A 15,615-nucleotide genomic window follows, 5' to 3' on the forward strand; every position below is an offset into this window, starting at 1 on the left:
TGTTCTGTTTATAGGTACAAACCATAGACACATCAAGGCAGCAGAGGAGGAAACTCCCTGCTCCACCGGTGAAAGGTATGCTTAAATCAAACCACAGAGCCACCAAAGCATTAAGCCTGACTCACTCACTCAGAGTAACTCAGAGATCTGAGTTTGAGGACCAGATCTAATGGGGTGTTCTCACCCAGAATTGCCCTTGTGGAGAGTCTATCTTGACTTGAATTCCTCCAAGAGGCAGACCCTGGGACAAAGATGTGATTTGGGAGGAAATTCCAAGAAACACTGATAAGGGAAGAAAGAAAAGATTCAGGGAAGGAAATTAAGCCAATATAATGTACTTTAATTAGTAGTTTGCTGCTTTGGGCAAATGAGGCTAACCCCTGCTGAGGACTTCTGGGAGACGGTATCAACCCCACCTCAGAGTTTCCATCTCAAAGAATAGGAAGATGAGATATTTCAACTCTCGTCTTTGCTTGAAGGTTATTTCTGGTGGGGGCATTAACTCCCTGGTACTTCTGACCCACTTCTGACCCACTCTCTTCATGGGCCAAGAGAGACTGGTGATGCCTGTAGTAGGATGCTGTCACAGTGGGCTGGAATGGTGACTGTCAGGGAGATGTGGGAAGGACACCAAAAGCATCTAACAAAGAGCCCAACCTAGAGGGATTCCAGCAATGCCAGTCCTATCACCCTTATCTACTGGACATTTTCAACAATTTCCCTAGATTCAGAAGCCACAGAATGATGATGCCAAACTAGAAATTTAGACCTGCAAATTAGAAGAGTAGAAAGTCAGAAGATATATGTTTGAGTCCTGGTTCCACCATTCATTGTTCAACAAATGTTTACTCAGTGCCTACTTTGTATTCCCCAGAGCCCTAAACGGTTAAAATATATTACAGATCCACGATCCCTTACTTGAAACCCTTGGGTCAATATATGTTTCAGAATTATTTGGACTTTAGAAAGGTAATATGGTACAAGTGCTGTGTATTTCATGACAGCCCGCTCCCATGGCGTCTGGAGTAGTGTCTGATAAACACATTAATATCCCTGCAGCAAAGCGTGACAACGTTCATGCTCCATGAGAGGGACAAGGACTTGAAATGGCCACTTATTAGTTTAAGTCAGGTTTTGCCATCAGGCAATTTTGACTCCAAAGTTGTAAAGATTTGCTGTTTTTAGAGCCTTTTATATTTCAGAATTGCAAATAAGAGTTTGTAGACTGTATTGGATTATCTCCAAGCTACCTTTGCCTAGAAAGCCACCAATGATGCCTTGATTTATTTGGTCCACCAATAAATAAATAAATAAATAAACAGAACAAAAAGTTTCCACAGTCAGACCTATGGACCAGAATGAGATGCCAGCCTAGAACAAAAATCTGGGTAATCTGGACACCTGGTCTTTCTTCCTTAACCATCAGTCCAGCTTCTGGACAATACTTATTCCTATGTGTTTCCTTTTAGCTGAAAAAACTGAGGCATCTTCAGCGACCACCATTAAAACATTTAACCGCAACTTCATTCTCCAAGACTCCTCAACAAACAGGACTAAAGAAAGGAAAAGCACTACCAAGGATTTGATAGTAAGTCATCTCTATCTTAATGCCAATTACTGTCACTGTTGATGGCACCTCCATTCTGTAGCCCTTCTTTCTGTAGGTCCCCAGTCAGAGCCCCAAGAAGCATCCTTCCTGCATGGTCTCATGGTCTGTTGGTTGGGTGGTGGGGGTCCTTATATTGCTAACCTCTTGGGTATGTGGATACATCCTGTCAATTATATCTCCAGCTCCTTGTATGAACCAGATTTAATATAAGAGAAATAAAAATATGTAGACAGAAATATAAGGTCTGATTGAGGTATAAATGTTTTTATTCTGTTTTTGATTCATATTCACTCTTCCTTAAATTTCTTCTAAGCCATTAATTACTTGTGTTTCAGAAAAAATGTCAGCAGCTGCCCAAAAATGCGGCAAAGGAAGGGACAGTGGATAATTTGCATAAACCTGGAGATCATATAAGAGGGCTAAGGGATTATTACCCTAACACCAACATATGCTTCAGAATTTTGCAAATGCTTGATGCTGCTTATATGGGAGGTGAAGACCCAGCTAAACTGCCTCAGTGATACCAGTTATGCAGAGGGGGCAGACAATGGCTGGGTGACAAGATTGAAGCAACGAAAGGCAAAACTTATTCTGTTGCCTTTTATGCATCACCTGTCACTCCCTTCCCATTCCTCCCCCTCATGTCCCTGTGTCACGAGCACAGAAGCACCAGATAATGGCATAATGGTGGGCATGCCCTTTTGAATTACAAGTTACTGCATCTCTTAGGTACCATATGGCAACAGTGCTGCCCACTGCCTTTGCTTCATTGGCCAGCCGTTACCCCTGACCTTTCAAAGTCCAATTACCTGGCTCCTGGCTGTTACTTCAAAGAGCTAAAAAGAAGCATTATCACACTGAAAGGGCAGACCACTAGGGCCAGGGAAGGAGTCTGTTATAAATAAGATAGTTAAAAATAAATTACCTTAAGGGAAAGTGGAGGGTGGGGGGCAGGGATAAATTAGGAGTTTGGGATTAACTAATATATATAAAATAGATAACCAACAAAGACGTACTATATAGCACAGGGAACTATAGTCAATATTTTGTTAACAACCTATAAGGGAAAAGAATCTGAAAAAGAATATGTGTGTGTGTGTGTGTGTGTGTGTGTGTGTGTGTGTGTGTATCTGAATCACTTTGCTGTACACCTGAAACTAACACAACATTGTAAATCAACTATACGTCAACAAAAATTTTAAAAATAAAAAAATTTTAAAGGATAAAGCTCCAGATACCCCTCTCTTAAAAAATAAAATAAAATAATAAATAAATTACCTTCCGTAGATGTAGAACATAGATCAGGGGTTGCCAGGGACTCTGGGGAGGGAGAATAGGAAGAAATGCTTAATGGGTAAGAGGTTTTACTTTAGAGTGATGGTATGTTTTGAAACTTGATAGAGGTGGTGGTTGCGCAACATTGTGAATGTACTAAATGCCACTGAATTGTTCATTTTTAAATGGTTAATTTTATGTTTTGTAAATTTCACCTCAATAAATTATTTCTTAAATAAATTAACTTTAAATAACACTGAGAGGTTAAAAATGAAAGAATAGACAACATTCTATGCTAAATAAATGCAAACAAAAAAGAAAAGGCAAGAATACTACTTTCAAACAAAGTAGAATTCAAGGCAAGAAGCACACAGTAGAAACAGGGAGGGAGGATGTTTTAGATACTGATAAAATAAAGTAAGTAAATCATGAGACTTTCTTGAATTGGCAAAACAATAGAGCAATGCAATCTAATGTGCCATGGCTGATGACTTTAAAATTCCCTTATCAGCCCTTGGAAGCCCGGTACACCAGAAATAAATACAAATTAGATAATTTGAATAGTGTAATTATTAAGCTTTAATTAAGAGGGACTTCCCTGATGGTCCACTGGTAAAGAATCCACCTTATGAAATAATGGAAATGTTCTATATCTGCAGTGCCCAATATGGTAGCCACCAGCCAGAAGTGGCTACTGAGCTTTTGAAATGTGGCTACTGCCTTGGAGGAACTGATTTTTAAATTTTATTTAATTTTAATTAATCTAGGGCTTCCCTGGTAGCGCAGTGGTTAAGAATCTGCCTGCCAATGCAGGGGACATGGGTTCGAGCCCGAGTCTGGGAAGATCCCACATGCTGCGGAGCAACTAAGCTGTGAGCCACAACTACTGAGCCTGTGCTCTAGAGCCCGCGAACCACAACTACTGAGCCGTGTACCACAACTACTGAAGCCCACGTGCCTAGAGCCCGTGCTCCACAATAAGAGAAGCCACCACAATAAGAAGGCTGTGCATCCCAACAAAGAGTAGCCCCTGCTTGCCACAACTAGAGAAAGCCTGCGCGCAGCAACGAAGACCCAATGCAGCCAAAAATAAAATATAAATAAATTTTAAAAAAATTAATCTAAATGTAAACAGCCACTTGTGGCTAGTGTCTACCATATTGGATAAAGCAAATCTAGAAAATTAGAACAAAAGGTAAATAGTCATAAACCCTACTCAGAAGTTTTAAAGCATGTGCACCCACATACACAAGTATACACATACACACACACAACGTGCACATCTCACACATATTTCCAAGTAACTATTGGATTAAAGAAAAAAGCTAATCCACAGAGCATTACAAAATGAAGACATTACATATATCAAAACAAATGGGATACATACAGAACCACACTGAGTCAAATTCACAGTATTAAATCTTTTCTTCATTATTAAAGAAGGAAGAAGCAAAACAAGTGAACTAGACTTTGAATTTCAGACATCAAAGATAAATGCATAAACCAATTAAAACCAAAAAGCTATAGAAATGATCATAAATCCAAGAGCTTATTCTTTGGAAAAATAGAGAAATTTTTGTTAGCCAATTCAAGAAAAAAAACCCAAGAAATAACAAAATAAGAGATGTGAATTTTTTATTTAAATATACAATTTGATGTAAATCTATGCTAATAAATTTTAAAGTCTTAGTTCTATTAAAATCAGAATCAAATCAGAATATCAGTAAAAACTGACTTAAATAAAATTTTAAAATTTATTAAAACTTCAAAAAAGCTTCTCTGGCCAAAAGGTTTTGCTGATTAATTTTTATGAGCTAATTCTCATGCAATATGAAATATTCCAGAGGATTAAAAAATTTCAAAACTAAAAGATTCAAGTTGTAAAACTGTTAAAACCCCAACAGCTAAAGGGCTGACAGGGCTGGTAAGTATGTACACATCTTACACACACAGGCACAAACAGACGCATACAAACCACAAACCAATAGTACTTCTTCGGAGAGATGAGGCATGCTAAATAAAAATTAGCAAACTAAATGCAGCAGTACATTAAATAATAAATTACCAGGTAAATTTTACAGGAATCCACCAATACCTTTAATATTGAGAAACTGATTAATAAATCCGACCAACAGTTCATTTCTTTCCAAATTAATTTATAGTTTAATGCAATTCTCATAAAATTCTCAGTGGGATTTTCTTGGAACTAAAGTTCATGTAAGAATAAATCAGAAAGAATAGACAAGAGCATTTTGCAAAATTAAAGTGATTTTCCTGCCAGATTTTAAAACCAATTAAAAGTTGTACAGAAACTGATGATTAATGAAATAGAATAGAAAGCTCAGAAATAGATACAGGCACATATGAAAATGTGTTATATGACTTTTTAAGCATTAGGAACCAGTAGAGGAGGTATAGATTATTTTTTTAAAAAACTCTGCTTGGGAAATTAGCCAACGGGATGCAGTGGGAAGGGAATCAATTTGCCTTATTCCATACACCAAAATGAATTTCAGATGGATTAAGAAGTACATGTAAGAAATGCATCACTTTTTGAATACTGTGAAATATTTCACCAGTCAATGGGCATGAATACCTTTTACAACATAAAAAAAGCAGCAGACGTTGTTGTTAATGGCCTCTCCTCACTTTCACCAAGTGGCTGATTGCATCTGCTCATTTTCTCCCCTCAGGAGCCCACCCTGGAGTCTGCTGTGAGGTATTAGCACCATGGAACTCCACTGCCAGTGACCCACTGCCTCCGGCCGTACACGACAGTGCCTTGACCCAACAACCATCGAATACTGTACGGATTTCCACCTGAGGAGAGGGCGTGGGGAGGCCACAGTGCACCCCTGCACAGGGCTGTCCTGACACCTCAGCCAGAAAGCAGACCCAGACTTCAGCATCAAGGTCTTGCCTACTCTCTGCCTTAGGCTCCCAGGAGAATCCAAGACAGAAAACCAAGACGCTGGCTTCCAACAGTAGAGCTCCAGTTCAAAAGATGCATCTTTTCCCTGTTCGCTTTGCTACTGCGTGTTGTCTTTAAGACCTTTTTTTTTTTCCTTTTTTAATCCCTTTGAATCAACTAGTATTACATGTCAACAATTTATCCCAAAATATATTGTTGGGGTTGGGGGATAGTAGAGGGAAGGGTATTAACATTTAACTCATCAGTTCTTATTAATCTCTCACAAGCATCTCTGTCCTACAAATGCTAAGGAGAAAAGTGAAAACCCCTGTAGTGAGCACTAGGGGCTGTCTAACTTGGGGAGCCCTCAACTCTCAAGGTGTCCCTCCAGCCACCTCCTTCCTGCTGGCTCCTAGCCCACCACACCACCAGTTCCTCCCATTGCTTTGCAGTCACAAGCCACAGGACCGAAAGCTCTGACTCACCCATGCTGGCCCACATCTATCTGAAACAATGTCTCATCGAGAATTCAGGGTTCTTCCTTGGACTCGCTGAGAGTTTCCTCACTCTGAAGGCGGGAGAGGCTTGCAAAAGCCCACCACTGGCTTAACTTTAGCACTCTGTCTAGAATCAATAAGGTGTGGTTTAGCACTGACTGCATCTAAATGAGGTTTAGGTAACTGGATTATTGCAGGATATAGCCACACAAGGAAACGCCGTCCTCCAAAATTTATTTCCCAATAAATATTCAGCAGAAGTAGTAAAATGACCTTAAAGATAAAAATGGTTAAGACCTGAGAAAACTTGCATGTCTGAATAAAGCAAGGACAAATTGAATTCAACAGACGCAAGAGCTGACACTAACTCCACGTGTGTGGTAGCACATGCATGACTATTTACAGTGTATTTATAAAAGCAAATGGAACTGGAATTTCACTCAATTAATTAAGCATTAGCAACTTTTTAAAAATTTGCTCCTGATAAATTCTGAATCTGAGGAAGAAGGCAAAACATGGGAGGCAAGGGAATAGCATGACTGACGTATATTAAGTGACTGCTCTGAAGGAGGCAATGTTATTCTCATTTTAATCCTAATAGCAACCCTATTCAGTAGGTATCCCCACTTTTCAGATTTGGAGACTGAGGGCCAGAGTGATTAATTTGCCAAAGTCAGACCTTTAAGCTAATTATAACTCGAATGCCTGACAAAGCCTCATTCTGTGTTGTTTTCCACTTCTACAATCTTTTGCTGCTGTGCACATTTCCAGACCTGACTTGCTGCTGAAATGTGTGTTATGATCCATTCCTGATGGGGGTCTACCTATCTTCTGGTAATACTCCTTGCTGATGCTGTGTATGTGTTATCCAACAGAAATGACTCCTTTGAAATAAAGTAAATCTTTGGCTTTTTGTTCTGTTGGTGTTATTAAAAGCAAACAAATACAAAATTTAAAAACACAACAAAAAGATCTGAGTTCCAAATAGAGCGTTTTCTTTAAGAGGCATGAAAAGCAACTATTGTTGTGTTACAGTGTTAAAATACTCAGTTTTCTTTGACAAAAATGTGTACTGTGTAAGCCTTGCAAAAAACAAAAAGAAGAAGAAGCCTGCTCTATGGCATTTGAATTTTTATAAAGGTTTCCTTGTGCCAAATAAGTGCAAAGATTTAATTTACTATTAAAATCCATAAGCATATGTTATAGTTCCAGATGAATTATTTTGTCATCAAGTGACTTTGATCTTCAGTGTCAATATTTATATTTAGATTAATTTTTATAAATGAAAATATTTTAATGGTTTGAGAAAATGAGGCCAATAGGACCATATCTTTGATGACTTCTGAAAGTATGCTTGCCTTCATGTTATATGCACATTGCCAAGAATTACTGTCAAGAGAAATGATAAAGAAGTAAAAGTCATTTACGGAAACGATGTCTATGGGTGTGTGTGTTTTTATTCTTTTTGTTTTTGTTTTTGGTTAGAGAAGAGTGGGAGTGAAGAAGGGGTAGTCATTGGAGGGGCCAAGATTCAAAGCCATGGTTACCCCACACCCCATGTTCATTCCGGTTACACCACTTACCTCTCCATTGCTTGTTCTACTGAGAACAGAATTTCCCAGGGCCACCTCCACTAAGTGGTCACTCAGGTAACACTAGCAGTTCTCAAAGCAGGGAGAAGGGGCAGTGTGATTTTGTGCCTCAGGGGACATTGTTGCAACTTGGTGGGGGCAGGGCATGCATATAGTGGATAGCGGCCAGGGATGCTGTTAAACATTCTACAGTGAGCAGGACAGCCCCCCACAGCAAAAGAGTTATCCAACTCAAAATGTCAGTGGTGCCAAGTTTGAGAACCCTGGGTGAGACCCTGGAGAGAAGCCTGGACATCAGTGGAAAAGCCCCTGCTCACCTCTGCAGGGACCACATAGCTGAGTGGCAAGCAAGGCAGTGACTCTCCCAGAGTCTTGCACAGGCTCAGAGGCAGTTGTTGGTCCTCTGAGGCTGGTCTGCCCAGACACTGGCCCCTGCCATCCCCAAATGGGACTAAGAACCAACCACTAAGCTGAAATGAATAAGGGAGTAAAAATATGAATAGAAGCCAAGAGCAGCAACACGGATGGACCTAGAGATTATCATACTAAGTGAAGTCAGACAGAAAGACAAATATCATATGGTATTACTTATATATGGAACCTAAAACAATGATACAAATTAACTTACTTACAAAACAGAAACAGACTCACAGACATAGAAAACAAACTTATGGTTCCTGAAGGGGAAAGTGGGGAGGGATAAATTAGGAGTTTGGGATTAACAGATACACACCACTATATATAAAATCGATAAAGAACAAGAATTTACTGTATAACACAGGGAACTATATTCAATATCTTGTAATAACCTATAATGGAAAAGAGTCTGAAGCTGTACACCTGAAAGTAACACAATATTGCAAGTCAACTATAGTTTAAAAAAAGAAGAAGAGGAAGAAGGAGGAGAAGAAGAAAGGAAAGAAGGGGAAGAAGGGGAGGAGGGGGAGGAAGAGGAGGAGGAGGAAGAAGACGAAGAAGAAGAAGAAGGAGAAAGAGAAGGAGAAGGAAAAGGAGAAGAAGAAGAGGGAGAGGGAGAGGGAGAGGGAGAGGGAGAGGGAGAGGGAGAGGGAGAGGGAGAGGGAGAAGAAGAAGAAGAGGAGGAAGAGGAGGAAGAGGAGGAAGAGGAGGAAGAGGAGGAGGAGGAGGAGGAGGAGGAGGAGGAAGAGGAGGAGGAGGAGGAGGAAGAGGAGGAAGAGGAGGAAGAGGAGGAAGAGGAGGAAGAGGAGGAAGAGGAGGAAGAGGAGGAAGAGGAGGAAGAGGAGGAAGAGGAGGAAGAAGAAGAAGAAGAAGAAGAAGAAGAAGAAGAAGAAGAAGAAGAAGAAGAAGAAGAAGAAGAAGAAGAAGAAGAAGGAGAAGGAGAAGGAGAAGGAGAAGAAGGAGAAGGAGAAGGAAAAGGAGAAGAAGAAGAAGGAGAAGGAGAAGGAGAAGGAGAAGAAGGAGAAGGAAAAGGAGGAGAAGGAGAAGAAGCCAAGAGCCTCCTCTGCCTGATAGGCTAATGCAGTAATTCTCAAGCTTGAGTGGGCATCAAAATCCCCTGCAAAAACACAGATCATGGGATAAATCCAGTCATCTCCGTCCTCAGTTTACCGTTGTCTACACTACCATTAATGTGCCTGGCACAATAACGTTTGCTAAACATTCGTAACAAACAAGCTAACACTTAGGTTGGTGGGGCATTTCAGATGGGGCTGGCTGGGAGAACACCACTAGGAGACCCTCTGAGATCCTCTTCAGGCAACATTTCTGGACCAAGAATTCCTGACTTCTCTACCCACCCAACCCCCAGACCATATTCCCATAGGACAGCAAGACATGGAAGACAGCCAAGAGGGTCCAGCCACACTCCAGTTACCCGAGCATTCAGCCTCCCTAACCCAGAAGCCCAAAAAGCTTGTATTGAGCAGCCAATCTGCATCAACACTCCGAGTATTCAAGAGAACTGGTTTGGGTCAACAATTTGAGTGTCAAGAGTGATGGGCAGCTACACTCATAGAAAGTTTACAGCTCTTCTTGCTTCTGGGGTAAATAGGAACAGAGTAAAGACAGTATTTTCCCCTAAGAAATAGGTGCTTGATTTGCCATGACAAAAAAAAAAAATGTGACCCAATATTCACAGCATTTGAAGGCTGCCAGGAAACACTAGGCTCTACTCTTTGATATTCCACACACCAGCTCTGTGGCTTATCACCTCATCTGTAAAATGGGGTTAAGATATATTCCTCATGGTGTTGTTAAAACGTTCATTGAGGTAACACATGAGAAAACTCTCAGCAGAATGTTTGATAACTATGGGTCCTCAATACTGGTTTCCTCCTTTTTCTCTTGGAATAAGAAAATCATTTGAATATAAGCACCATGATTTATTTTGCCGAATGCTGTGCCTCAATTTTTGTACTCACAGTAGAAGAGATTATTGTGCTGCAAACATTCACTCCCTTAACCCCCTAACTCTGGGAGGAGTGCACTACCTCACCCCACTGACGTTGGGCTTGGCCATGTGACTTGCCTCATGGTTGGTGGAGCACACTTCTCTGTCTTCTGGCTGCTATTACAAAATACCAAAGACTGGGAAGTTTATAAACCACAAAAATTTATTTCTCACTGTTCCGGAGCCTGGGAGTCCAAGATCAGAGTGCCAGCACGGTCAGGTTGTGGTGCAAGCCTGTTGCAGACTTCTCACTGTGTCGCCACATGGCAAAGGATCTCTCTGGAGCCTCTTTTAAAAGTGCACTAATCCCAGTCATGAGGGTGGAGGCCTCCTGACCTAATCACCTCCCAAAGGCCTTGCCTCCTAATATCATCATTTTAGGGGTTAGGTTTCAAAGCATGAATTTTGAGGGGACACAAACATTCAGACCATAGCATTATCCAACCCTTGGTTTGGATCTGACCATGTAACTTGCTTTGGTTAATGAGATGTTAGAAAAAGAGCTACATAAGGGGCTTGAAATATATTTATGGAGTTGGGTTTGTCCACTTATATTTGCCGTTCACTATGAGCACAAGCCACAGGCAGCCCACTGGTCCAAGGAACAGACTCAGATCCAACCTACAGCCAAGCTGAGCTGAGCCCAGCAGAGATCATCAAAGCCACCCCAGCCAACCTGTAGACATGAGAGCAAGAATAAATCATTGTTCTTTTAAAACACTGAGTTTGGGAGTGGTTTATTATGCAGTAATAGCTAACTGATACACTACGTGAAAAATTAGTTTTATAACCTTAGATTAATCCTTGTGTTAGTGATGAAATGAAGATGAGTGAATATCAAAAGTAAAATCATGGGCTTCCCTGGTGGCGCAGTGGTTGAGAGTCCGCCTGCCGATGCAGGGGACATGGGTTTGTGCCCCGGTCCGGGAAGATCCCACATGCCGCGGAGCGGCTGGGCCCGTGAGCCATGGCCGCTGAGCCTGCGTGTCCAGAGCCTGTGCTCCGCAACGGGAGAGGCCACAACAGTGAGAGGCCCTAGTACCGCGAAAAAAAAAAAAAAAAAGTAAAATCACTTGCCAATATAAAAGATGTATAAGCAACTATTGAGCTACTTGCTTTGGACCTTCCATGATATATGAAACTTCTGTTACATTTTTTGGAAGCATCTCTCTCTTTCTCTCTCTCTCTCTCTTTCTCTCTCTCTCTCTCTGCATGTGTGTGTGTGTGTGTGTGTGTGTGTGTGTTGATCTTTCACAAAGGGTCCTGTATTCATTGAAATTTTTAACAAAACTTTAAAGTACAGGAGGCATTTGGTGCGTTCCTTTAAAAATAACTTTCCAAATGACAGCCACTCTATTTTCTCCCAGGGGAAGTATTTCCCATACAAAATTTGCATTTTACAGAACAGTTGGTTGTGTGAGCCTTCTGTCTCTGCGATCGAGTTATAATTATGATAAAGTGCAGGTAAATGGAGTTGCATTTTAAAGAGCTTTCAAGGGACTGGAAAACTTTAATATCCACTTCAAATGTTGGAAACCTCAAAGAAGTTATTCAGAAGGATCCAGTTGGGTAGAATCAAGTCCCCAAATATAGAAATATGTTTTATATCAAAGTTATCATGTTTGATAAAGATGAAAGATTAAAGGCAGTGCTTCTCAAATTTTAATGTGCAAATTCTGATTCAGCAGGCCTGGTGGGGCCCATGATGCTGCATTTCTAACAAGCTTCCAGATGATGCTGATGTGCTGGTCATACTTTGAATAGCATGGTTCGATAGAGTCCCTCAGAGCGTCCCCTGCAGAATTGAGGTCCAGGTACCCACAGCAGTAATCTGTTCATTAGTGCTTCTTTTGTGATTTTTCTCCCTTCATTCTCTCACATTCTCCCTCCCTCGGCATGTACTCTGGGGGTCACCTCCCAAATGAACTACTCAACACAGAATCTCCTTTGGGGAAACCCCAAACTAAGACATCCCCTGCACTGCATGTACATGTTTGATTATCTTTCTCCTGCATTGACCTGAAAGCTTCTTGAGGAAGTGGGCTCCGTTCATCCCATGCAGAGCCTGGCACAGAGCAAGTGCTTGAAAGAAATTTGGTTCACCTAGGCTGGCCATGGTGGTCCTAGCTTTAGACTATGGTTACCATGCCCAAGCGACTCAACTGAAGATGGTGCCCAACAGGCACCCTCATGCCCATCCTGGGGTTGGGGGTGAGCATCCTCCCAACACTGAAGTGTATAAGAGGGATCTCAACACCAAGATGGAGAAGCAAAAGGTTCTCCCAAACCTCTACTTCACCCTCCCCCCTTTTCTAAAGACAGTGGAGCAACCCCAGGTGGCAGTAACGGTCCAGGCACCTGCTGCCCAGAATCCAAAAGCACAAGCCCCTGTATCCACAGATACTCACGACCTGCAGGCCCCAGTGAGACACCAGTAACTTTGGCTTAGTTTAGCGAGTCTCTTAAAACACTGTCTCTAAGCTGTCCAAGAGCTAACACAGAGTTCTTGGATGCCATCACTCCTTCCTGCCATCACTGATAAGGCAGGGAAGATGCTGAGATGCTCACTTTTTTCACTGACTTCTTTGAACAAAACCCGCGTGCTCAGCCAAGAACCATTTCTTCTCTGTGTGGATCTCTCTCCTTCATCCTTTGCCCATGAAAAGCCAGAACTTGGGGAACTCAAAGGTCAGAAGAGCAGTTTCCAAAGTGGGGTACAGACTACACAAGGGGTACAGAAGATGGTCCACTGAGGTCATGTGAAAGAACAATTAGTCCTTTCACTTATACTTATTTTTTATCTGGAAGTAAGATTTACCAATATTAAATATATGGATAGATGAAAGTACACGTAAGTAATTTATAAATGAATATGCATATTTTGGGGGTGCATTGTCAAACAGTTTTTACTGGTGGGATGTGTGGCCCAAAAAGTTTAAAGACCACCTACTAGTTAGAAAACCTCGTAAACTTCTGATGACTCAAATTCCCCCTCCAGCTAGTCCCCACCGTCACCCCTGTCAGGGACAATGCTAACTCTCAAGATCAAACCCAGTGCTTAAAGGGCAGCTGTGAGAAGGGCAGAGGTGAGGAGGTTATCCAGAGAGACCCAATCTATTGGTCGAGCCCTGAAATGAGTGTTGATCCATCCCTTTAGGGAAAAGCTTTCTGTCAGTGTTGCCTGTTTCCCTTGCTCTCCTCCCCAGCCCAGGGAGGAAATGTCTACTTACTACCCAGCTATCCTAACTGAACTTCTGAGAGACATCAAGTTATTGTTGCCTGGAAACAACCCAGTGGGCAGCCTTGAGGAGTGGGGATTTCCAATAAAGTTTCCTTGTGGCTCTTTGAAGTGGATAAAGTTAAATCTCTGCTTGTAGAGCCAGGTGAGCCAGGCTGTGAGCCAGGTGGACCAGGTAACAGCCCCCTCCTCTATCCAGCCTTGCCTTCCTTTGTATCATAGGGCCCAGAGCGAGCCAGCCAGGCAGGCACAGCAGTTTACAGACCCAGCAACCTAAGAGCCTCTGGGAAGTCTACTTGAGCAGGAAAAGTGCACCAAACACCCCCCACACTCCTGTCAACTCCTAAGATCTTCCATGACTCTAGGAGAGTCTGTCCTCTGCTGTCATCATAGCAAATCTGGGGAGTATGCCTTTGGCACCTCCCAGACAGTGCCACCAAGTTCACGGAGTTCTCAGCTTTGTACTTGCTCAGGGAGAGACAGGACTGGGGGCCTGGGGGCCTCAGACTGTGAGAGCTGCCTTCTCTTCCATGTACTGTGTATATCAAATGACAAGGGGCAGTGCTGGCCCAGGGCCAGGATATGCCCCAACCATGAGGTGCTAGGTGTCAAGGTGACAGGATGAAAAGTCATGTAATTGCTGTCCTCATTCACTGAACAATGTGGTAATTACTTAATTGAAGATGAAAGGACTATTTGCCGGCAGTGGTGGTGGTGTTTCCCATTTCACTTCTGTCTTCAACATGCCCTTTCTTTCTTCCCAGTAATGACAATAATTTGCACTTTCAAGACTGTCATTTCTGATTTATTCTTCCCTGCTATTTCATTCATTTCATGACAAACCAATGGGAAGTCAGAAAAAGATTTTCATCTTTAAAAGGAAAAGGCTGGACAAGTATTCTTTGCCCTGATAAATGCAGACCATGTGTCATGAATGCTCTACCACCGAAAACAGACTCTATGAATCAGTGCTTCCACCCTGTTTGTAATTTGGGTCTTTGTAGAACCATCCTGGTGATGAATGAGTTGCTGTCCTCAGTCTGGCAGAAGAGAGGTTCTTCTTTGTCTTTAAATGACACTGTTATTGTCTTTTCTGTGCCCAGTAGCCATTCTTCCTAGTGACCCTGGTCTGTTGAAATTTTGACTGTCTGTGGTACAACAGCTCTGCTGATGCCACTTGGCCAGTTGTCAGCTTGGTGCCCATTGATCATTGAACTGTCTAATGACAAAGGAGTAAGTCACCCAGCCTTGACTTGAAGCAGTTAGGATTCTGTTCCCCTGGCCCCCACTCTGTCTTTGATTGCAGGGGAAAGTGGGCGTCCTGGATAATGCTAAAAAGACAGATCTAAATGTGGTTGGAAAGTCTGTTCCAGGCATCATCAGAGCTGGGCTGTAACGGTGGATAATTCTGGACCATAGCTCCTGGTAGGACCCCATCTACCCTCTGTGGGTCACAAACCATCAAAACTAGGAACTTTCTCAACTCTGCATTTTCCCACATTATATTCAGTCCTCTGGAATGCTTCCCTCTGACTTTGAAAACTCCTACCCATCCTTTAAGAAGGCTCAGTTCAAAAGTCACGTCCTCTCTGATGGTTCCTGATCCCTCTCCAGCCCAGGAGAATCCTAGTGTAGCCCAGATGGCTGGAGGTAAGAGTAGGATCCATGCCACGAAAAATCTAGGTTCAAATCTACACTGCTTCAAACCCCTAATTCTATTTCCCTCAAAGCCCAAAGACTTTCCCAAAAGCCTGTGAATTTGTACTTATGGAGATCAACGGTTTTGTGTCCTTATTGCAGCCTCTGTTTTGTATTGCATCAATCCAGAAGGGAAGTTTAACCCTTTCACCATTTGCACTTAAAACAACAGCAACAACTAAGAGATCAACCAGCCCTGTAGTAGACCTCACTGAAGGGTTGATGGGCAGCAGGAGTTGGCAGAGGCTGGGAGTGGGGGAGAAGTCGGGGAGCAGGGGCATATAGCATATCACCTAGTAGCTGAAAATCTAATTTAGACCTTCCTGTTCCTCAAAAGTCTTTTTTCCAAACAATAGTGGGCTCCCCC

The 15,615-nt window shown here is 42.2% G+C and overlaps 1 protein-coding gene across 3 annotated transcripts in view; it reads left to right on the forward strand.

Moving 5' to 3' along the window:
- The window catches only part of MYRIP (myosin VIIA and Rab interacting protein), a 218,802-nt gene extending 211,075 nt beyond the window's left edge, over positions 1 to 7,727 (forward strand). For all 3 annotated transcript variants that reach the window (XM_060162217.1, XM_060162218.1, XM_060162219.1), the window contains 3 exons: positions 15 to 75; positions 1,470 to 1,588; positions 5,578 to 7,727. In XM_060162217.1, the coding sequence (XP_060018200.1) occupies positions 15 to 75; positions 1,470 to 1,588; positions 5,578 to 5,610 (213 nt within the window). In that variant the 3' untranslated portion in view covers positions 5,611 to 7,727. The remainder of the gene's footprint in view (positions 1 to 14; positions 76 to 1,469; positions 1,589 to 5,577) is intronic.
- Positions 7,728 to 15,615: the final 7,888 nt, after the last annotated feature.

This window comes from Lagenorhynchus albirostris, chromosome 10 (assembly GCF_949774975.1).
Source record: "Lagenorhynchus albirostris chromosome 10, mLagAlb1.1, whole genome shotgun sequence".
Lineage (NCBI taxonomy): Eukaryota > Metazoa > Chordata > Mammalia > Artiodactyla > Delphinidae > Lagenorhynchus > Lagenorhynchus albirostris.